Below are 23,757 nucleotides of genomic sequence, written 5' to 3' on the forward strand. Positions count from 1 at the left end.
ATGGAAGGGTGGGGAACGTGGGAGGGCCGAGGCATTGAAGTAACTGACAGGTTAATGACGTGGCGTGTCCGTATCTGTAATTATCGTGCGGTTGGCGTGTCCGCATAAATAAGAATTAATAAATTTTTATATTTAAAATATTTATAATGATATTATTTGGCACACAGATATTTATTTTGTTGGTTGTTGACGTTGACTAAGAAATGAAACACGAGAAAAGTAATGAACCACGAGAAAGGCGTAGGCTAATAAACTTTTTGACCTGATTTAATGATTTTTTTCAAATATCTAATTAACGGCGGACCAGCACGCCGTTAAGCTTCATGGCCGATCGGGACGTAGTAGAGCTTGGAGGGCTTCAGCCCCTGCGTCAGATTCAGAAGAACTTGATCACGTCTAGCCACCGGTCCCAACGCTTCAGGCGGTGCACCACCACCGTCTCCGGCGCCAGCTCATGCGAGCACCGTCCGTTAGTCCCCGGATAATCGTACATCGCCGGCGACGAGACTCTGTTCCTTCCCTTCTTCCCCTTCGCCAGCCACCTCCCCACCACCTTGTCCTCCGGACCCACTCTGTCTGCCGCAGCCCGCAGGCACCTCCGACGTCGCGATCCACTCCACCACGTCCCACGACAGCACGAACCCCATGCCGGACATGTAGGCGCCGGAGAAGAGGTCCGCTCTGCCTCTGTCGGTGCCGCAGGGAACTGCCCGGCCGTAGAGAGGTCCCGCCGCGGCCAGCGCCTCCGCCAGCACGAGCGCGTCGTCGTCGGTCTTCATCACGTAGTCGTAGCGGCGAGGCGCCAGGGCGGCCGGGAGCGCCGAGAGGAAGGAGTAGGTCTTGCCGGCGTTCGTGTTCTCGGTGCAGTTGAGGACGACGATGTCGCCGAAGCGGAGGGCCTCGAGGGCCACCAGGAAGCGCTGCTCCACCTTGGTGAGCCTGCAGAAGACGAACTTGATGTCGACGGCGGCGGAGGTGCTCTGCTGCGCGCCGTAGACGAGGCGCAGGAAGTGGCGACGCTCGTAGAGGTCGGCGCGAGTGAGGACGCCGACGAAGATGCTGAACCCTGGTTGTGCTGGAGCCGGGATCACGACATCGTCGGAGACGACGGCGGCGGATGCGGCAGGGCGGCGGTTGAGGCGAAGGATGGCAGAGAAATTAGGAGGAGAATGGGAAGCAGCGCCGGCGATCGATCGCCGATGATTAAATGGATTAACCATGCAATTATGGTCGGAAAATAGGTAATTAAATAGGAGAAAATTAGCTGGAATTTTCCAAAGGGTTTGATCGCGCATGGACGTGAGTGATCTCGTGCATTAATCAGAGTAACGGATTAGAGAAAGCAAACAGAGTGTCGTTCTGCGTGGTGTTTAAAGTTGTGAGTGACTGTGCCTTCAACAGCTTTCTTTGCTACTATACTCTGGCATTAGGAACGAGGATCTATTAAATCTTGATAACGATTTAGTCGGTTGATTGGTGGTATAAAAAGTTTATGAGAATAAATCAGAAAGCGTTCACAATTGATTTAGTAGCTTAATATTTTTACGTCAATCAAAAATTCATTCAATAATTCATATTCGAAATACTACGAAAAACATTCTACTACGGGCTTATTATTACACTCTAAATCTGAATTAAATATTGTTGTTATGGATCGGTATGACTTGGTTCAGAGGTCAAGATCCAGTCTAAGTAGATGATACGTTGGACAGATTGATTTGACCTCTTCATGCCCTGACTCGACAGCCTAACTCAGCATCCAGATTAGATCGGGATCCAGTATCTTATTCGATTTTTGGCTTAGGTCTAGACTTAACACCCGACCTCTTGAAGAGTTGGACTTCTGTTCGTCATCCATCCTACTCTTCCAAATCCACCCCGCTAAGTCTCTTCCCAACAATATCTCTTCTCGGCCTTAATCGGCTTCAACTTGTTCTCCCTTTGCTGATCAGGTTTCGTTCCTTCGGTGCCCCACTCAAGGCTCAACAACTCCTCTCTGTCCAACTCTTTATTCAATCAGCCCCCGCGTGCTAGGACACAAGTAATCATGATCACATGATATCATGAGTAATTTATCATCCCATTAATGCAGCATAATAACTCAATCTGATATAATATCCATCTTGATGAAAGACTTCTTCTATTGCAACGGTGATCTTACCTTGATGGGACATCTTATTTTGATGGGACATATTAAGGATATTTTCTTTAATGGACATTTAACGAAGATAAAATAATTTTTCATTATTTTCTTACATGCAGCTATATAGTTTCCCTTCATCTCACGGGAACAAATACACCCACTACTTGACTTACTCTCCTTCTCTCGTTTTCTTCGTGAGAAAGTTGACTTGAGTGTCGGAACGGTTGAGTCAGGACATCTATAACCTCTGTTCTCACCCTCTTCTCTCTAGCTATGTAGGTCTTAGCAGTGCCTTAGAATCCTTTAGCGTCTTCCTTTTCTGTTGGTGGGTGTCAGACACTATCTTGGTTAACAACTTCCCAATCGGGTGACCGATTACTAGTCCAAGAGGCGGTCTCAACATGAACAATTGTGAATTAAATAAATAATTTTAAACGGCATCATGTCATCTATCGAAGATAGAGTTTTTTTTTAAACGTCAGTTTAAGTGAAACAATGATGTTAAAATTAAGGGTTAAATTAGTTTGGAAATTATGAGGGTGTTTTCAAAATATTAAAAAAAAAAATATGAGAAGTAAATTGAACTTTTTTCCTTGTCCATTGCCAAATTAAGATCCGAAGGAGTAGAAGCATCTGGAATGATCTCTCAGGTCTCGATGGGGTTGCCGCCGCCGCATCTGCTGAGGCTGATCGTGAGCTGCCGTAAGATTGCGGTGGAGGTCACCGCTCCCCGGACCTCCACCATCGTCGCCATGGCGGCCTCCGACGAGCCGGAGTTTTTGGTCCAGAATCATGCCCGGAACACCCGTTTCCCCCGCACTCGGCTCTGCTGGGACGCCCGCGTCGCTGCTCGGGTCGGCGAGAAGCTAGCCATCCGCCTCCACGACATCGGCGTGTCCTCCGTCGAGATCGACCTCGACGAGGAGCTCTCCCGACCGGCGCACTTCCGCCGCCCCGCTGCCTCCCTCCTTGGATCCGTAGCACGCGCCGGCGTCCACGTCGCTGGATTCGACAAACTACAGTACCCTTAGGTAGTCTCTTTTCTGGCTACTTCTTCTTGGATCTCCATTTCCTTTTGCTAAAGTGGGTTGGGATTTGAAGAACCAAATTTGGGGGAAAATGCAATTTTATTTCAGTTATTTTGTGCCTATTAGATTCCAGTTCACAAAATTTTGTGAAGCTATATTTGAATAGTTAATTGTTTGTAGTGGAGAGTGTGTTTCTAGGATTTTGAACTCCACAGCTATACACTTAGGTCTTGTTTCATGGTAAATTGAAGAGATGGATATATATAAAAGAAGAAAGGATGGAGAAGAGGGATGATAAGAAACTTATCCTTTCATTTGCCTCTTCAATGTAAATGAAGAGGATGGATCAATCTTTTGTGATCAAGAAATAATTACTTTTCTTTTCAATTTTGACGGATGAGTTACCAAGGATGCATGCTTACATTTATATTTTCAAATATCCATCTTTCCTCTTTTGTAAGAAAACAAGAGATAGAGCATCCATCTTTTAGCTTATTTCTTGCTCCGATGAATTCGTCATTACTGATCCCTTAAAGTAAACACTTAGTTTTGTATACTCATTCATGATTAATATTGAGATTACTGTGGCCGCTTCCTATATGCAGCACAACACGACTCCACTATTTGATATTAAAAATACAGTGAGTGTACTGTTATAGAACATATACTTTTAATAGGAAGAAATAGACGGTAAATACCTCATAGTGGATGCATTAGAGAAAAAGATGAGTAAACAATAAAAAAGTTCCCGTATTAGCATCAAGTCATGAGAAGAAAAAAAATACAATACTAAGAAGACAACAATAACAAAATCTAACTTTAGACAATGCTACCACACTGGTAGGGACCTGAAAGTCATCTCGAGTTCAAAATTCACCTTCAGAGAAATTTCCCTATTTGTGCATATTAAAAAAAATATCTCATTGCATAAATCAGTGATGAGCCGCATCATAAGATGAATTAATTGGTGTGGTGGTGCAAGACACTGGGAACATTTCATTAATATACTTCAAACTAAATTTATGCTGTTTTGCTACTGCACAAATTGTCAGGTCTGATATACACGTTTCCCTTGAAAAATGTTGGTTTCTCTATATACTAATTAGGATCTGTATTTTAATGTGTTAAGGAACATGTAGGATGCATTGTGGAGGTGATTTGATCACATGAAAGTAGTGAAAGTAGCATATTCCAATTGAAAAGAAAAATCCAAGAACTGTATTCTTCATTTCTTAACAGAGGCCATATCCATCATACCCTTCTATTATAAAACACAAACTTCAACCGTAAAAGATAAGCAGACTATGTAAAATGATTGCATCTATTTCATACTTGAATAATAGATACAGCACATCCTGAACCTCTGAGTATTTGGGTCAGGAAGGGTGGGTTCTTTGAGCACCCTTATAGGCTATTTTTTTACTAACATATAGGTCAGGTTGGCATAAAGTTTCAATATATTGCAATAAAACCCTGAACCTTGGAGTTCCTTGGGCTCTGTTAAGGTGGGTTCTTTGAACACCCGTATATCCAATGATGTTCTTCTTATATAGTAATAAAAAATGGATCAAGTTTGAATACACACAAGTGAGGTTAGAGGTCATGCATGACAAAGTTAAAGTGAATACCTGACAGAACATTGAGCTATTCTACAAATTTGGATGTGTGCGCTTGCTAAATGAATCAGGCTGATTCTTGCACTTTTAGGGAAAACAATATAATGTTGCTCAAAGTGTTCTCTGGCTTGTGAACTGCACAAAAGAGAAGGAAGAACCACAGAGCGTGTGCTAGATTGATAAGTAGTATTCACTTTCATGAGAATATTGGTAGATTCCTTCAAGATTAGACATATCATTCAAAGCTGAGGCTTGGTCGACTCTGAAATGATTCTGTGTTGGTGTCATGCTAGGTGTGTCAACATGCAGTGCCTATGAAGAAAATTCTTTGTCATTGCTAACCTTGTTATTGAAGTCCCGTCGTGGAAGCCTTATCATGAAATGACACTCGAGCCCACACACTTGTGGAATCTTCCTAGCTCTCGTGGGCTCCCATGGAAGCTCCATCCCTGTCTCAAGAGGAAGCTCCATTGTGGAAGCCTGGTTGCTCTCTGTATTGGTGTCTTGCATGGAATGCTTTTTAAAACCATGGATTCATTCATGATTCCTTGTCTAGACACTGCCACTTGTTAAGAACTCAACCATTGATAACACAAATTAAGCCCAACCTTGTCAGTCCATTTTAACATTAATTTGGAGAATTTCAGCCACCTTAAAAAACCATCACCACCCTGCTCCAGGAATGAATTTATTAACGTCACTTGGGCTCCAATTACCATTCAAATCAAGCCAAACTCAAGAGGATTTGAAAGGTAAACCTGTTCGCTAGGAGATTGCAAGAGATTGGTTTTGTACATGTCTGATTAGTTGGAAAACCTGTTCGCTAGGAGATACCTGATTCATTCTGAAGTTCATAATACATGCTGATTCCATCATGGATCATAACCCAAAAGTAATTCAGTATGCATTGGTTGGTAAGAATATGAATTTTATGTATGTGCATGTGAAGATGGTGTTGCCACTTGCCCAAAAGACTTCGACTGTGTCAATTTATGCTTCAGTGACTCTTCTCATCAAAGAAGCAAACTTCTTGGCAATTAGATTTCAAACATGGAAACATTTGTAAGGGAGAAAGAAATTGAAGAGATATTTTTTGGCTACTATTTTCGTATAGAGACATGGTACAATCACAAGCAGGCTCCTATAACTGTAAATACAAGGAAAACATAGTTTGGACTGAAACTAGAGAAACCAAAGGCACCATTAAAGAACTTCTTAGTGAGTGAGATATTCCTCAAAGCAAACAATTGTTTTGGTGTATTGGGAAGAACTACTTAGTGAGTGAGATTCCTCAAAGCAAACAATTGTTTTGGTGTATTGGTAGGTATGTCACTGACTTAGATATGTTTGTGCTGTGACTCAAACCTTGATCACCATAAAATGGATCTCATTGTTCAGATTTGCTCAGACAACTAAGTGGTGTTTAATTTTGCAGGAAGTTGTTCGATCTGTTCCAAACCTTCCAAGAAGCTGTGCTGGCAAATCAAACATTTGAACCTTATAAAAGTAAACAAATGCTGTAGCTTATCTGGAAAAAGATTAGCCACCCTCCTCTTCGGTGCATCAATTAATAGTACTCATTGTTTCCACATGGATGCTCATCATTCATATGCCATGCTCAATGCGCATGATCCTCCTAAAGCTGGCACTATCATGGCAAGTAAACTCCCAATTTATTCTCTATCTTCTATCTCTGTTCTATGTCCAAAACAAAACTTTAGTGAGGAAACTTTAAATTAGAAGTAATACAATTTGAGAAGATGATCACATTTCCTATGTTCGGTTCCCCAGTAATTATTTGAGTTTTGTTATTTGACTATCAATTTTAACCGACATTATTTTTAATCTCTATCCTTAGAAATATTTACGCGAATGTTAGAATTACTTCCTCTTTGGCCTTTTTAGTTTTATAAGTCAAACTGGAAATTGATTTGGACGAGTTCCAAGTTGCCAAACCAATGAATGGATCAATCGGTCAAACTGTATCTTGATCTGAATATTGACTTAGGTTCATTGGTCAAGTTGGCCTAGGTCACCTAGTTAAGTCATATTGGTTTGTGTTGGATGTTTGAAGGCAGAGTTCGAATTTCAGTGGGACAATTTTTAAGATTGATTTTTGAGTATGTATTCTGAATTTATTTGGCAGGTGAACTAGAGAAAAGACTGATAGGTGAACTAAGAAAAGATTGATACGTGAATTATCAAAAAGAATTTTTTTTAAGAAGTCAGCAATTCACGGTTAATTTCCAGTGCTTTGATTAGGCGAGACACCCCTACTGACTGGCTGACACAGATTTGCCGACAAAAGCAGCAAAATCATGGTGAACTAAAAACACAAACTATTCAAGAAGGTGAGCTTAAATTTATGCAGATCTTTGAAGTGATTACCTATAATGTTTTATCTTTATCAAATAATAAATAATAATGATAAAAAATTAAATAATAGAGGCTCAAGAGTCTATTTTTTATGTGAAGAAATAATACAAAGGCACTAATTTGTGTTGGAGCTGATAATAGATTGTGCTGCTTTAAAACTTAATATTAATAAAATATTTTTTAAAATTAATATTGATTAGAAAAATACTGCGATCTTTGCACTCAGTACAGGCTCGTGTATAATGGCAGGCTTAGCACGTCCCGACCCGTGTGCCTGAGCCAGGCTGGCCACTGCCTAATGTTGCAACAAACAAACAGACCAATTGGCAGACCTACTCATTAAAAAAGTTTCAAATGAAAACAAACAAAACTAGGCAGATGTCTTTCACTTCATGCGAGATTCTTGGAAATTTGCTCTACTCTTACAGACAAGCATCATTGCACCTTGTATTTTTGTTGAATTATATATTCCACTATTTGAAAAAACCCAAATTCAACGGACAAGAATTGAATTATTAGTTTTTTTTTTTTTGCAAAACAACTAATTATTGAACCAATTGGTTGATGTTCCTATCGAGGCTGAACCGGGTGGTTTGGATTGAACCGGAATGTTTAATTGAATCGGCCATCCCGGTTCGATCGTAATGGCTGGCTTATGTAATGACGCTTTCTGCTGCAGTTCTCCGCGAGACAGACGCTTGCTCGCGAGTTCTCCTTCTTCCCCGCAGATTTCGGGATCTCGCGTGCCTGCCTTCTCCGCCGGAGCATCGGTTTCCTCCTCTGGAAGGTCAGCACTGTGTCCTCCTCTGTTCGAGCTGTTGTCGGCAGCTCTCCCTCGTGATCGGGAGATCTCGCGCGAGCTCGTTGATTAGCAAAATCTCTTGCCGCCTCCTCTAGTTTAAGGACACTCGATCCCTATCGTCTTCTCCCTGTTTGTAGGGTTAGCCGTCGATTTGGGAGCCGCAGTCATAGTCACCGCTCCCTGGAAGGAAGGCAGTCTTCCAGCCTCGATTTGGAAAGCCGCACCAGTATTGGGAGGTTGCTGGGCATTCCATCTCCTCCTCCCGATTTGGCATCCGGCGGTTATTCCGAATCGGAAGGGAGTCGGCTGCCTCGGCCGTTTTGGAAGGTTGCCGTCGTTGGATTTGGGATGAATGTTGTCTCCGTCGCGTTGAAAGGAAGGAGGTTTCGGAGAGATCGAGTCCGGCGGCTAGGTCTCCTCCTTCCTGCCTGTATATATTTCTTCTCCCGCGCTCTTTGCAATCTCTTGCGACGATCCTTCGCGTGCAGCGAGTTTCTCCTTCCAATCGCCCTCCTTCCTTTTCGAGCCGGTGACCGGGAATTCTTGGCATCCCGGTTCGGGTAGTAAATTGCTGTTTCTCTTCGTGGGTTGTTTCTTCCGCCAGTGACGAAGGACGCCAGCCAAGTTCCTCCCTGCGTCGAGTCTGTCAAAGAAGATAATCTTCTTACATGTATTATTATTATTTATGTGGTATTTTAGCCCTACTGAGTTTATATTTATTATATGGTTAATAATCTCTTTCAGATAAAAGGAGTGCATGTACCAAGTGAATAGGTTTGAGTGGAGTGCTCTAGTTCTTGCAAAATATTTTGGTAAGAATCGTCTTGTAAATATGATTTTAATATGTATATAAATCTTACAAGTAACCGTTTGTAGATGGCTTCGTTATGCAATGAAAAACTGTCCTAATACTTTTGGTCTCTTGCCTAACGTACATGCTAATTTATCGAACAGATACTTGCCATTTTGTTATGCTCTGTAGCTGGGGTGTGACAGAAAATGGGGGTCATGTCGAGGCGTGTGTTGCCTGCATGCAGCAGGCTTTGTTGCTTCTGCCCATCTTTGCGGGCACGGTCACGGCAACCTGTTAAACGGTATAAGAAACTCCTCACGGATGTCTTCCCTCGCTCTCTGGTTAGTCTTTCACCTACACAGGAACTACAATTTTCATGTTTTTTTTGTTTTCTGTTGAAGCTTAGATATTTCAACTGGTGGATGAGCAACAGTTAATGTCATTATAATTTTTGTGTTTGTAGATTAATTAATGATCCATCTTAGCTTTTAGCTTCCTTCAAACTGTTTTTGTTGCCTCATGGTCTCATGGAGGACTGGACATCATATTTCAGTAAAATCCAAATTGTAATTGGCAACACTGAAATCACCAATTATGAGTACTTTTGATCTTGGTTCCAACTATTAACTATACATGAAATATCTGGTAACTTTGTGTACCAGTGCCAGAATGAATCTTGTCAACTTGGTATAGTTTTGAATAAAATACATAACAAACATAAAAAAAGTAAGTTTGTTTCATTTGTTTAGAACAATTCATGTGAAATTACAGGATGGTGAACCAAATGACAGAATGATTGCCAAGCTTTGCGATTATGCTTCAAAAAATCCAATACGTATCCCAAAGGTATCTTGCATCATTTCTGTCATTTCACTGTATGTTGTGCTAAATCACCTTTATAGATTTGTCCTCTGATACTCGTTTACTTATTATATGTTTGTTCATTGTATAGATATTGTTTGAATTTATGGCATAAAATCAAATAATCCTTTGTGAATAGGACATAAACCTGTTAATTGGGACTAAAATATGTTTTTGAAAATTTCTGGGAATGATTTTTTTAGCTTCCACTTCTATGCTATTTTTTTTTTACCTTGAGCTCCTCCTATCTTGTGTTAACCTAACTTGTCATTGGAAGGAATTTTAAGATATGGTATCAATGACAACACCATCAGCCTTAATATGTGCAGCAAGAAACCCAATAATTCAAATTATTTTGATGTTGAAATTCTGTAATGTTCTACTTCTGAATGTTTTTTTGTCATGCTATGCATGTTTTTATACCTGAATTATTTCCTCTTCCTTAAACATTTGTTCGTTTATGACAATTGGTTTGTGGCATTATGTCTGCTTCCTTGCACATCATGAGATTCTGCACATAAGCTGCATATCAAATATCCACTATTCTGGATCAGCATAACCATTATTCAACTTGAACATCAAATTTAGCCAGACATTGGATAATGGAGAGAAATGATACTAAAATAGAAATTGGATTAGTATATGATTGCTACTTGTTAAGAGCTCGATGATACAGAACAACAAAGTGATCTATGCTTTGATGTTAATATGGAAGGCACACAAAGATAAGATAATATGGATTCCTTCGAAGTATATGTTATAGACTTATAGTTCCGTGCTGATGAGGCTGACGCTCTGCTATTTTATGAGAATGTATAAATTGCTACATTTGTACATTAGAAACTCTGAAACTGGTCAAGATGCAATTTTATCAATGCACATACCCTTTTAGCATCAGACATTCACCCCATGCCAATCTGTGCAATTGGTGTCTTTGTCATAGGTCATCTTATGAACTTATCATTTGCTACCTCCTTTTGAAACATAATGTATTTCATCTAATGAACTACCTCTAAATGCAAGATCTGGTAGAGCTTCTGACTGGATTTCTCTACATATATCGACAACCTTTTTCCTTGTGTATTTGTATCCCAGACTGGTGGGTATAATGTTAAATTAGAAAAAAGCTCTGGTTACTTCTGTTCAAGTGTTAGTAACCACTTCAGAAGACTGTTTTAAGAACTATTTATAATTTCTCTTGTTATCTGCCCAAGTCATCATCTAGATGGCATATAAATTTGTTCATCAAGTTCATTAAATAGAAGCTTAGTTTATTGTATTTACTTTTCCTGGACAGATTAATAGGCAAAATTAACTCATATTTATTTTATCTGTAGATCACTAATTACTTGGAGCAGAGGTTTTATAAAGAATTGAGAAATGAGCGTTTTTCTTTGGCAAAAGTGGTCCCTTGTGTTTATAGGAAATTCTTAGCATCATGTAAGGAGCAAATGTGAGTGTATAGTACATCTTTTCTTAGAATATCACAATGTATGTTTTGATAATTAACTTCTCTTTGTTTAAAATTCTGCACTTGGTAGTTATTTATTACATGTTCATCTGTTTCCACTTGTTTAATCAGCCTTGTTTTAACTTGCTAAAATTTAGTTTTCTTTGCTTATGTCCAACACTAAGCTGCTGATTATGCATGTGTTGGTAGATCTGCTTGATGTGCCTTTTGATGTGAAGTCAGAAAAAACTTGGGCAAGCACATTTCCTCTTTAGGTTGTTGACCAAAACATTCAACACTGGTGTGGTTTTATGCATGGACACCATAGAAAATATTGAAAGATGTGACTCACATTGTATGAAACATAATCATGATGGATTTACTACAGTATCCTTCAATAATTTCTTTGGTGTTCATGACATTCTGAAATATGTCTTAGAGATACTTACTAGTAATGTGGTGACAGCCCTATTTTTTCTTGAATGCTCTATCTCCAAGTAAGATGATAATTAACACAGACATGACACTTGAAAGAAGTCTGAGAAAGTCATACACTTGTCTGTATTTGTTATACATTTTGTTCCAATCCCTGTCATTTTGATAACATGGTATATCTTCACAGTTTAGTATTGGTGCTCACCAACTAATGTCCATCTGTCTAACAAAAATTCGATGCACTACTTGCTTCTTATTTTCATTTTATTCAACTTTACCACATTTGAGTTGTCAGTAAATCACACATTGTGTGAGTTTGGTGCATATATATTTAAAATATATTATACTGATATCTAAGGTCATGATTGTTCCTCTTTTGAGTTTGGAAATTATGTGCTAGGTCTCTTGACTGCTCAACTAGTCAAGATTTTATCCAAGAGGAACTTGTTTCCTAACATTGTAAAGTCAGTATATTGATTCGTTTTTATGCAAGAAATCCAAGCTCTTTAACTTTCTCAAGTTGGGATACTCATTGGAAATATATCTAGTGCTTGGAATAAAGTGAAGAAGTTTTAGTATTTGTTTGCATTTATCTTCTAATTCTTCTAATTATGAGTTCATTCAGGCCATTGTATGCAGCTAGCTTGTTGAGCATTGTGCAAATATTACTTGAACAAACACGACAAGACGATATGCGTATTCTTGGCTGTCTTACACTTATTGACTTTCTTAACAATCAGGTAAGTTGTTCAGGAGTTTTTATGCTCTTCTATATGTTTTTATTTCTTAACATGCTGTTATGAAGAATATATTACTGTATTCAGCTATCACAAATATGAAATAGTGTTCTTTAGTTGATATCTCATGGTGTAGGGTAGTGCTGATAGGCATTTCATAGTTTATGCAATGCTCTCTTTTGCCTACAGGTCAAAGCCAAAAGTTAGTCCGTGTCGGTGGCACGGATTGGCTTGGCTGGCATGTATTTAAAATCATGATAAAAATTCAATCCTACTAACCGATGTCAGCTTCCATGTGTTCCATTGTCCTAAATGTAAAAAGTGATGAATTCCTTAAACTGGTGGATTCTAACTTGTAAGTGTTGGAAGTTATACTATTAGGATATCGTTTCTTTGTTGTGATTATTTGGAAGCAATCAGGAAACACTTCAACTGAAATTTGCTCTTCTGTTTACTTAATCAACATGCATTGAAGTGTGAGCTGCTAAGTCAAAAGTTAATTGAACTCCAGAGTAAAACTGATGCAATAATTCTAGCTTGTGGTCTATCTTTTTGTTCTATATGAGAGAACCAATATTAAACAAGTTTGGAAGTTAAACTTTGGAACTTGCAATTGCTCAAGAGAAATGACTATAAGTAAATATGTTTGTCAGATTTCTTTGACACTTATTTTCCATATTCTCTTTTGCTATTTGAAGAAAATATTTATCTGATAAGTAGATGTTTAAATTAAAGCAGGGTTCTAAATGCTCGAGTTGGATATAAGCATTTTTTTTCATTATTTTAGCTTATGATTACTTCTCCGTAACTACAAGTATGACTTATTTCTTTTCTCCAAGTTTCAGCAAGGGCAGGAATGAACACTTGAGGAAATTGTCATTAATTGAGAGATTATAAATTTCTAACTAACTGAAGTTTGATCTTTGCAAGTGAAATGTCATTGTCTTGGTCCCTTTTCTATGGAATTGAGCTTTTTCTTAGTTTGGATATGGGTGTTCATATCTGTTTGTATAGCAATTAATTGTCTTTGTCAAGTGATTCAATGTTTGGTTAATTAAGTTTAAAAGATGAGTGAATTTTACAAATTTAATTTCTACCATAAAAATATTTCTACAATAAAAAGTTGAATTAGAAAACAACAAATTCTCAACAATAAATTCTTGGAAGATGCCATAATGGTTATAGACAAATAGACAATTAAATAATAGTTTTATGATAGTAGGATAATTTGAGTTACCTATAATTATATATTTTAAGTTTAATGGGGACATTTGGCCACACTGACTATTAATTAAATCCACTCATCTTATCATTAATGTCAAAAAATAAAGCAACATGGATATAATTTGCATCTGAGTTGTAGAGATGGAGTTTTAGTACTGAGGATGAGTCTAACCTATATATTCGTATGATTCCTAGTGATTCAGTGGAACTTATCATGTTGCTTGATAGCTGTGTCATAAGGCACTCCCGTAAAACACCCTAATTATCTAAATAAACCTTGCTTTCACACCTTTTCTATTTAGACATGCCACTATTGGCCTGCACAGGCTATCAGTAATCCTGTTCTTTTTCTTAGCATATCTGTCACAAGATGTTGGTTTCTGGCATGATTTTCAATACTCCTAGTTGGGTTCTGATGGTTTAAAAAATGTTTAATTATTACCTGTGACCAAATGCCAACTACAGAACTTCTTAGACTAGCTGAGTTTGCATAGGTTTCTTAATATTCAATCAAATTAATTTTTGATCAGTCATCTGCTTGTGCACTTAATTCTTCTTTGATGATATGCATTGTACAAGGTGGATGGCACATACATGTTCAATGTAGAAGGCCTCATACCCAAACTTTGTGAGCTTGGTCAAGAAGTAGGGGAAGATGATAGGGGACTGTTTTTACGTTCAGAAGGCCTGCAAGCTCTTGCTTCCATGGTACTCTATTCTATGATCTGCAAGTGTTTTTTTTTCTATACTCTGGTATCCACACTGTTCAATTCAAAATTTTTAATCTATATTATGACCTTCTAATGTCAGTTTTATACTAAGCTATTTTATATTCAGTTATCAGGGTCTAATAGCTCTTGTAACCCCATATCTCAGCCAAGAATCATCAAAATTTAGTTAGGGCATTGAGTTTGCTATCTTCTTGAAAATCCCTTTCTGGTGGGAAAAAATGGCTGAAAAAGTTTGATATTTGACTGTTGCAATGACCAGATGTGTTTTGATACATGCTTCCTGTTGCCGGTAGTAATTTTACTCGATAGAATTTTTCTAGGATGTTGGTGAACTCACTGTAATATATTCCAAATCCAAATTACTTTGTGGAACTCTTGGATTCACTAATTCCATGGACTGGAATGAGATGAATCTTTTGTTCATTATTTATAATAGATATGTTAGTCTTCAATTATTGAAAATCAAATTTATTTATCTCTGATCTCTTTCCTTACGAAGATACTGATTTATCCCTTGACTACAGGTGCTTTTCATGGGTGAATACTCTCATATCTCAATGAATTTGGATGATGTAAGTTTTCCCCTCTTTTTCATGTTCATTGTGTATGCTCCTGATTTCTCATTATTAACAAGATTATTACATCCAAGTTTATAAATTAAGATATTGTAGCTAAAGATGCTTGATTGAAAATTCTTTTTAATTTTATCAGCTCTCTTACCAGAAAAGAGTCTTATATTATGTACAGTTCACTTCATTGTATTGGACATATTTTTGTATCAAATTGTGTTTGCTTGTTCCTATAGGTAGAACATGAATGTTTTCTATTTTTTACTTGTTGAATTTGAGATGGAACTTTATTTTCATTTTTCTGAAGTATGAAAGTCACAAGGAATATCCCTCTCAAAATTTTGAAGAAAGTTGTCTTCTTGGATCAATAATTATATCTACAAGGTCTGCATGTACATAAAAATGTACCTTTGGGTGATCACCTAAAGAAAAATTATCAGCAAGGTTAATTATAAGAATGGTTTCCCTACCTTGACAATCTGGACACTTCCAATTCATCCTAGTACACAAACCATTTGTCACAGTTCTACGACAGTAGCTGAAGGGCGATCCTAACATCTGTGTCACCACTAATTCATATTCACTTGAAATTTACTTCTTCTGAAGTGTCCAAGTCATATTTTAAGAAACATATTTTAGAATCATGGCAAATGCATGAAACTCATTTTCATTGTTTCTATCACAGAATTTGGTCCAATGTTGTTCAAACAAAATCCTCTTTATAGTTGAAAAATTATCTACCTAATCATTACATAACTCAGCATCAAGAAAGATATCCAATATGATAGATTGCTTCTGAAGTCACATGATTGGCTAGATATTCTTAGTGGAAAACCCGGTGACCATTTGCCTTTGCAAGTTGTGCTAAAATAAAAAAAGGCTAAGCAGCATACAAGGTCCTAGCCATCCTGTGTTTTTGACATGGTCATTACCCAATCCTATTTCTTAAACCAAAGTAGTTATTTCCATGTTTAAACTTTGTGCCTAGAAATCTTACCTTTAAAAGCTTGCCTAGTCATGCTAAGGTGAAGACCTTGGCAAAACTTTCCAAGTTTGTCATGCATTTTGTAGTTCTCCTATTTAAAGAAATGATATGTTCTACATTGTGCAACATACTAAGGTATGGCCAACTAAACAGCTGGCAGTCTACCTGAAATAGACCAAATACACTGAGGTGTCAAAGAGGCAGATTTATATGTATATTTGACTTGATTGATTTATGAAGTCATTTTTTGGCCTTGACATGCTACATCTCATAGAGACTGTGAAATTGGGTTAGTGAACTTTATATTATTCATTTATATATTTTTATCAATTTATATTCTTTCATAGGGCTTCTGCGTTTGGTACTTTCCTTTATAGAAAAATGTTTGATCTTTTTTCTTCTACTGGAAACAGATTGTTGAAGTGATGTTAAATAACTATGAGGTTCATCAAATTGGTTTTGACAATAATAAGCATGATTTCCAGTCAACTCATGATCAGAATAAATGGGTAGATGAAGTTGTTAGGGTGGAAGAAAATGTTTCATCCTTCCAAGACTCCTGGAAGAAGGTTCAGACAGTACATCAGATCATGAACGTGGAATTTGATGCCACAGTGTAAGAATTTCACTGCTGATATTTTTTTTCTTTAACTATTTATTTTGTTTCTTAATTTTCAGTGCACGAACTTCACTGTTTATGCATTAATTTTCCTTCTACAATTTATCTTGTTTCTTTCAGTTAACATCTATGTTGTTAACCAGGGACTTGACGAAATGCCCTGCACACTGGTCAAAAGTTTGCTTGCAGAATATGGCTAAACTTGCTGAAGAAGCAACCACTGTAAGACGAGTTTTAGAGCCTTTGTTTCGTAAACTTGACAGTGGAAAGCACTGGTCCCCAGTGAAGGGAATTGCTTGTTCTGTTCTATCTGAATTGCAGCTTCTAATGGAGAATTCAGGTACTTTCTATTATTTTTTCCGTTGTTTTCATGTTTTTCTATCTTAGCTTCTGCTAGACTGATGGATAAACATAGCCTCTGTCTACTTTCAGGACAGAACAATGATATGTTGATATCTACACTAATAAAGCATCTAGATCATAAGAATATAGGCAAGCAGATTATCATGCAGGTCAATATCGTCAATGTTGCTGCTCATCTTACATCGCAGGCCAAGCTCCAAGCTTCACTATCTGTTATCACTTCTATTAGTGATTTGATAAGGCATTTGCGCAAATGCTTACAATTTTCAATTGAAGCATCAAATCTTGGTGATGAGGATGCTGAAAGATGGAACTCTGTCCTCCATTTTGCTGTGGAAGAATGTATTGGAAAATTAGCCAATAAGGTCCTTCAGCTTTCAACACAGAGTTCAAACTAGCTTTTTGAACATTACTTCAACTATCATTAGCAACTGGAGATTCCCTCACTTTCTTGATTTGTTTGATATTGATTAACAGGTTGGAGATGTTGGACCTATCATTGACATGATTGCTGTTCTACTGGAAAATGTTCCTACTACCGTTACTACTGTTGCCAGAGCAACAATTTCTTCTGTCTATCGAACTTCTCAGCTAGTTGCCTCCATCCCAAACTTGTCATATCAAAAGAAGGTAATGTCATCTTCTATTCTCTTTATATTTCTGGTGTAATTAAATTCAGGTGCAGCACTTATCCATGCATTGCAGGCTTTTCCAGAAGCACTATTTCACCAGCTGCTCCTAGCTATGGCACATCCTGATCCTGACATAAGAGTTGGTTCTCATAGGATCTTTTCTGCTATTCTTATGCCCACAATTATTTGTCCTTGGTCAACTCCTGGTATTCCACTTTCTTTCAATGGATACGATCCAGAAGGAACACATTTGGTAGCACTCTCAGGTTATGCCTCCTCAAGAATCATTTTGGAAAAGCTCAGACTCAAGGGATCCAATGCCAATGGATCCCTGGTAAACGTAAGTGAAAAAGATAAGGCCATGGAAAAGGGGACAGATGGTCAAATGCAAAACTCTGATGCAAACTCTGGTCAATACAGAGTTGACTCTTTCCAGAGCAAAAGTCAGAGCATGGTGTTTCCTCATCTTGATAAATCAACTGAGGGGAAAGATGTTGGCAGACTTGAAGAGGAAGTAGGCACTGTAATTTTTTTAGTCATTGAATGAGGCATTTCACAATCACCGATTGGAGTGGTATTCCCACATCTGTTGAATTTTCTGTGCTAATCTGCCCTTTTCATTTGATTGCGTAGGATCTGATACTTATGCGATTGAGTAGTCACCAGTTGGGTCATTTGCTCTCGTCAATTTGGGTCCAAGCCATATCACCTGAAAATGCTCCTGCAAATTTTGAGGCATTGGCCCACACATGCAGTCTAGTGTTATTAGTTTCTCGAACAAAGGTGCCTTCGCGGACATATTACTTACTTTTGTGTAGTTTTCTTTTCCATATTGTTGAAGATTTCAACTTGTAACCATTTCTCTCAAAAGCTCAATAAGTCACAATGTGTTCTATCTTTATCATAGCCAAATTGGGCTAAGCTTGAACCATACTCCCAATTACAACAGATTAAAGGCCAAGACTTACATACTAACCAAGAGTCTCATAATGGATGTTAAGATAGATATAGTGAAGATTCAGATTACCACATGTGACGGTGCTAATATATTAATATTTGATTAGATAGCAAAAAATTTTAGATGTTAGGAAAGTGGCTGATTTATTGATTTATAATAAAACATCTTGCCCATTCATGTTGCATGCATTAGTGTTTTCTATGATGACTCGTTAAAATTCTCCATGCATATTGCTTCCTGTTGTACTCTTTGATTGTGAATATCTGCCCTTTAGCAGCAATGATACAATTCTTTGCTTTTCAATGTTGATTGACATATCATATACTCTTCCAGAACTCTAGTCATGTGGCCCTGGTTCGATGTTTTCAATTAGCATTCTCATTGAGGAGGATTTCTCTAGATAACAGAAGTGAGTTCTTTGATCATCATGCTACTTTTTATTCCTTGATCACTCTGATATGATTAGTTTTCAATGTGAAAATGACAGACCAATTTTATCTTGCACGTTTCCAAGTTTGAAGTTTAATTTTCTATGTTATGTTCCTCTTGCTAATATACTGGGTAATCGGCTGCTAATGTTTTTTTAGGTTTAACTCGTGTTCCAAGTTGAGTATAGTAGCACCTTGGTTTACTTTCTACATATTTTTCCGTATGTATATTTATTGTTGTTCTTAAATATATTCTAGTTCTAATTGTAAACCTATGTTTCAGATGAGATTCAGTGGTGATTAATGGTTTTGAAGTTCTAAAGATCAAATTTTGAAATTGAAATACAATTTCATCCAAGATACCATTGGTTTAGAAAGTCTTTGTATGCAGCTGCATAGACAGAATTACACCATCATTAATATGACTTGATTAATATAATTTTACTGAACAAATAAACAATATGCATATTTTTTGTACTGTTAAGTTGATATATAAATTTTTTTACATGAATTATGATGGTTTGTTAACATTCATTATTATATGGTATATGCTTTGTGTTATGTATTTCTTATGTGTAATTTTACCTTCAAAATCTTTTCATATAGAATTATGGATTACTTAGGATAATTATTTTATTTGTTAAGCAATAGCCATTAATTTATCTAAATAGAGTGTTTTGATCGATTGACTTGATATATTATAGGTAAACTAAAATACTTGGCAATATAGCTAATGTTCATTTTTAAATATAGATCACATCTAATCATGCCCAAAATGACAAGAAGGCGTAAACAGTGAAGTTACTCCCACCCGGGATGGACCATCAAGTCATACTACATGTAACTTCGTCTCCGCCACTCGCATATGTGATTAAGATAAGATCACATCTCTGGGATGACAGTTTATACGTTGGTGAAACATATATATGCTATGGAGGACAACAGGACAAATATTAGTGAATACTCAGTAAACAGGTTTATGTACCTATTAAATGGGTTTGATTAAAATAATACTACCAATAATAGGTAGAAAACAAGTTCATGTTTGGTAGCTCAGGTATTGGGGAAAAGGAAGAGAGGGGGAGGTGATGTGATGATTTGCCTTGATGATCTCACAATAAGATCTTGTGCTTCATGTGGCAATTTTTAGAGAATCAAAGACAACTTTTGTTAATAGACTGTAGGACTGCAAACTAACTGTCAATCTCTAGGAACATATTTATAGGCTTTACAACATATTCAATCTAATTAAGATTCAAGCAAAGCAGGCTAAGTCTGATTTAAGAAGTGAGTTTAATAATACTGTACTCTAATTCTCAGAAGAAGTTTATTTTAGGATTAATCGAATAAATTTAGCATGAATTTTTGATAATTAAACAAAAGTAGAATGCACTTTCAATGTTTAACACACTTATGCATACTTTCAATTTTATAACAAATCTAGCATGTTAACAATTTAACAAAATAGATAATATGTTTTAAATTTCTTAATATTAGTTAACATATTAGTATACGACTGATTTAAATGATTGCCAAAAAAGGAACATTCTAAATCAAATAACTAATATATTAATATCTTTATTGTTTAAAAGTTCTTGCAAAAATGTTAAATGTAAGTTACATGACATTTTTACAAGATGTTTTTTTAAAATGAAAATTATTATTATTTTGGTTATAATGTTTTTTTTTACCATAACAGTCAAATAAATCATATGCTAATATTTTAATTAATTAAAAACATATTATGTAGTGATTAAATTGAAAATATGTTATATTTGTTATGGAATTGAAACTATGTTTATAGATTTGTTATAATTAAATTTCACACTAGAGTATCGAAAGTTCATTGTAGATTTGGCAATTTTCCTTTTATTTTATTTGAATTGGTTCCCTTCTGAATAAAAAAAAACTTAACTAGCAAGCCAACATTGTTTGTTTCTAGCCTGAATGTATCTGGTTAGCCTTGGGTTGTTGTAGACATGGAGAATGGGATACATAAACTTTATTCTAAGGTAGTTTAAAATTTCAGTGGAGTAATTGTAGTTTTTAAAAGACAAATCTTCCTTTGTTCTTCCTTGCATGTCTGTAAAATGCAAGTTACATATGAAGTATTATTCAATTAAATGTTTAAATGGATTTTCTAAGGGATTTCAATATTATGCCATCAGTGTGCCTTGAAAATATCATTTTGTTCTAAAATATCATGACTAAAGCAGACTCTTTGGAACCTTCACGTAGAAGATGTTTGTATACCTTGGCATCGTCAATGCTTATATTTTCAGCCAGGGTCGGTGATCTTCCCGAAGTGATTACTGCAGTTAAGATGGGCACAATGGTTAGACATTTCAGAAGTGATTACTGCATCGTCAATGCAGTTCTCCTAATTTTGTATTAAGTAGTCCTTTGCTGCAAGGCACTGATGTGGGCAATTGTTTTACAGGTTGATCCTCATCTTTGTCTAAGTGAAGATAGTAGGTTGCAAGAAACAGAATCTTGCAGTTACATTTATGGTTCTGAAGAAGATGATATTGCTGCAATGGAGTTCCTTGAGAAAGTTGAAAATGATGATACACAACTAAAAGAGACTGTCATTTCACACTTAACAAAGAGATTTGTGAGTCTACCAAAGGTAAATTTATTTGCATGCTCATACTTTCATTTTTTTTAGCTCTTTTTGATCATTTTATTGTGGCTACTTGTTAAACTTTTTGTCAATGAAATCCCAGGAAAAACTCATATCCATAAGAGAGCAGATCTTGCAAGAATTTTCACCAGATGATACCCTTCCAACTGGTGCACCTTTGTTCGTGGAGACACCTTATCCATCTTCGCCTCTTTTGCAGAATGGAATTCAATCTTATGAAGAGGTACTATTTTTATTATTATTCAGTCGTCAGTTAAAATCAACTTTCTCATAAATGATATCTTCCTACTTTTATTCTTTTATATGCAGGTCATGACCCCTATGCTTTTGGAGGATGTGGACACATTTTCAGAAGCATTCAGAAGTCAATCAGATGGGAAGATGTCAGAGTCTACAAATAATTTTGATCTCTTGAATGTTAACCAATTGATTGAATCGGTATGCATTATCTTTGAAATTCAGGACAAACATCTTACTGTAGCTTAGACAGTTCAGTTGATCAGTTTGGTAAGAAAATTAAAAGCCAAACTAACATACATAAACCAAAATCATTTGGTTTGATATCATTCAAAACTTAATTAAAAACTACTTTATTAATTGGAATAGTAAAAAAAGATTGCTATACTTTAAGGTTTAATACAATAAGCCAAGAACACTAACAGAGACACTAATTAATATACTCACTTAGCTATATTTACAAAGTTTTCCTAGCTTACAAACTGAAAAACACTTTGATAAATGATTTTTTTTGTTTGATTGATCAAATTTTGGGTTATAGATTATCACACCTAATGAAGACTCCTCAAACTCAGGTCCACAGGATTTTGATAGCCAAAAAATTCTGTGTATGAATTTCAGATGAACTACATACATGATTTTGCTTTTTTTCCTCTTATATTGTCCTATCATGACACTTTAGGAAAACGAAGATTGAGAGAACTAACAAAGAAATTAGTTTAGAACTGTTGATGTTATTTATTTTATTAGATAACTAACAAAGAAATATTATATGAAAATAAAAGGTTCTAAACTTGATTCTTATGCTTTGGTCGAACTGTTTACCCCTTTTCTCTTATGTTTATTTCTTGCACTAAATTATATTTACCCAATAACATTATTTAGGCTCGCAATATTACCCAACTATCTGAAAAGGATAGTGCTGCAGTTTTTTTTTTTAAAGCTTTGGAAGAATTACAACTGACTTCAAATTGTCTGCTTTCTTGTGTCGGAATCACCCAAACTCTTGGCACCAACCTTGCAGATTATCAAATAATGTTCTCGCATTTGTGATGTTACATGTATACTTTTTGTATCATGAGCATTCTTGCAATCCAAATCTCCTTGCAGGTTAACGAGACAGCACGGCAAGTTGCTAGTTCACCAACATCAATAATTCCAGTACCATACGACCAGATGAAAAGCCAATGCGAAGCCCTTATGAATGGAAAGCAAGAAAAGATGTCTGTGCTTCGGAGCTTCAAGCAACAGCAAGCCGACTGGAGAGTCATGCCAGAAGAGAAAATCATCAATGCAGTGAATACGAACCAGGCAAGTTTCTGTAAATACATGTTCAGAGCCATCTTTCTTCAAGTGAGTAATTGCAATTGACAGCGTCTCTACATCTCGTGGCAGATTCTGCATTCTGCAGCGTCAGTAATAAGTTCAGTCAAAAAGGAGCAAGAGCATAATAACTTCCTGTCGAGTGAGTCTGAGCAGTCCTTCAGGCTACCACCCGCAAGTCCATATGACAAATTCTTGAAAGCGGCTGGCTGTTGAATCCGATCCAGGATCAGTTTACACCTGATAAATCTAATAATGCTAGGTATGGAAGTGTCTATATTTTCTTCCATTTCTTCTTTTATCAAGTAATATTTTTTCAAGCGCGTCAATTGTAAGCAAGAGGAACTGGTGTGCGTGCGAAGTGTTTTCTTTCTTTCTATATAAAAAGGACGATATTATTTATACGCCACATGATGTTTCAAGATGTGCTCGTCTCCATGTTCTTAAATTTATAAGCACAGCTATTTTGATCTCTAAGGATCCTTCTATCCATTGTATTTGATATCAATGAGAAGTAGTTCTGAGAACTTGTCAACCTTTAGTGTCCGTGTGCAACATCATGAGTTCGAACACACTGGTCCAAACCAAACCTAGAACAAGCAAGAATGGCACCTCTGAAGTCAAAACACATTGATAACTGTCTTGTTCTCAGTTGCAGAGATGGCCCATCAAGTTATGGTCCCTCACTGCACTTCACTGCAGTCCGCTGAGCTTTCAGCAGTGGCTTTTGGGCAGAATACCAAGTGATCAGCTGCTTCATGCCAATTCACAAAGCAAAAGTAGGGTTCCTCATCATCCACTTG

The 23,757-nt window shown here is 36.8% G+C and overlaps 2 protein-coding genes and 1 pseudogene across 5 annotated transcripts; 2 read left to right on the forward strand and 1 right to left on the reverse strand.

The window, feature by feature from the left end:
- Positions 1 to 314: 314 nt before the first annotated feature.
- On the reverse strand, positions 315 to 1,220 carry LOC141837072 (uncharacterized; annotated as a pseudogene).
- A 1,561-nt stretch (positions 1,221 to 2,781) lies between these two features.
- LOC141841822 (uncharacterized) lies at positions 2,782 to 6,615 on the forward strand. The gene is made up of 2 exons (XM_074730018.1): positions 2,782 to 3,174; positions 6,223 to 6,615. Exon 1 carries the CDS (start codon positions 2,782 to 2,784, stop codon positions 3,172 to 3,174), a length of 393 nt encoding a protein of 130 aa, XP_074586119.1. The 3' UTR covers positions 6,223 to 6,615.
- Positions 6,616 to 7,865: 1,250 nt separating this feature from the next.
- Positions 7,866 to 23,378, forward strand: LOC141838998 (protein SEMI-ROLLED LEAF 2-like). 4 transcript variants are annotated; one of them, XM_074726636.1, is made up of 22 exons: positions 7,866 to 7,950; positions 8,103 to 8,635; positions 8,710 to 8,777; positions 8,920 to 9,099; positions 9,530 to 9,604; positions 10,957 to 11,072; positions 12,130 to 12,244; positions 14,045 to 14,173; positions 14,721 to 14,768; positions 16,164 to 16,366; positions 16,513 to 16,709; positions 16,802 to 17,097; positions 17,210 to 17,362; positions 17,438 to 17,887; positions 17,998 to 18,147; positions 18,656 to 18,731; positions 20,967 to 21,085; positions 21,191 to 21,379; positions 21,477 to 21,617; positions 21,704 to 21,832; positions 22,742 to 22,942; positions 23,027 to 23,378. In XM_074726636.1, the coding sequence occupies exons 4-22, from the start codon at positions 8,965 to 8,967 to the stop codon at positions 23,168 to 23,170; spliced, it is 3,066 nt and encodes a 1,021-aa protein (XP_074582737.1). In that variant the 5' UTR covers positions 7,866 to 7,950; positions 8,103 to 8,635; positions 8,710 to 8,777; positions 8,920 to 8,964; the 3' UTR covers positions 23,171 to 23,378. The 4 variants fall into 4 exon arrangements, with proteins under 4 accessions (XP_074582737.1, XP_074582741.1, XP_074582739.1 ...); XM_074726640.1 differs by having other exon boundaries at positions 7,873 to 8,635; positions 16,236 to 16,366; XM_074726638.1 differs by having other exon boundaries at positions 7,873 to 8,606.
- The last annotated feature ends 379 nt before the right edge of the window (positions 23,379 to 23,757 follow it).

This window comes from Curcuma longa, chromosome 11, assembly GCF_044706935.1.
Source record: "Curcuma longa cultivar G26 ecotype Majalengka, Jawa Barat chromosome 11, ITB_CL_G26_1.1, whole genome shotgun sequence".
NCBI classification, from domain to species: Eukaryota; Viridiplantae; Streptophyta; class Magnoliopsida; order Zingiberales; family Zingiberaceae; genus Curcuma; species Curcuma longa.

Coding starts and splice junctions, on each gene's coding strand:
- LOC141841822 (XM_074730018.1), top strand. CDS start 2,782: ATGATCTCTCAGGTCTCGATGGGGTTGCCGCCGCCGCATCTGCTGAGG.
- LOC141838998 (XM_074726636.1), top strand. CDS start 8,965: ATGGGGGTCATGTCGAGGCGTGTGTTGCCTGCATGCAGCAGGCTTTGT. Junction 9,100..9,529: donor ATGTCTTCCCTCGCTCTCTG/GTTAGTCTTTCA, acceptor GTGAAATTACAG/GATGGTGAACCAAATGACAG. Junction 18,732..20,966: donor GATTTCTCTAGATAACAGAA/GTGAGTTCTTTG, acceptor TGACTAAAGCAG/ACTCTTTGGAACCTTCACGT.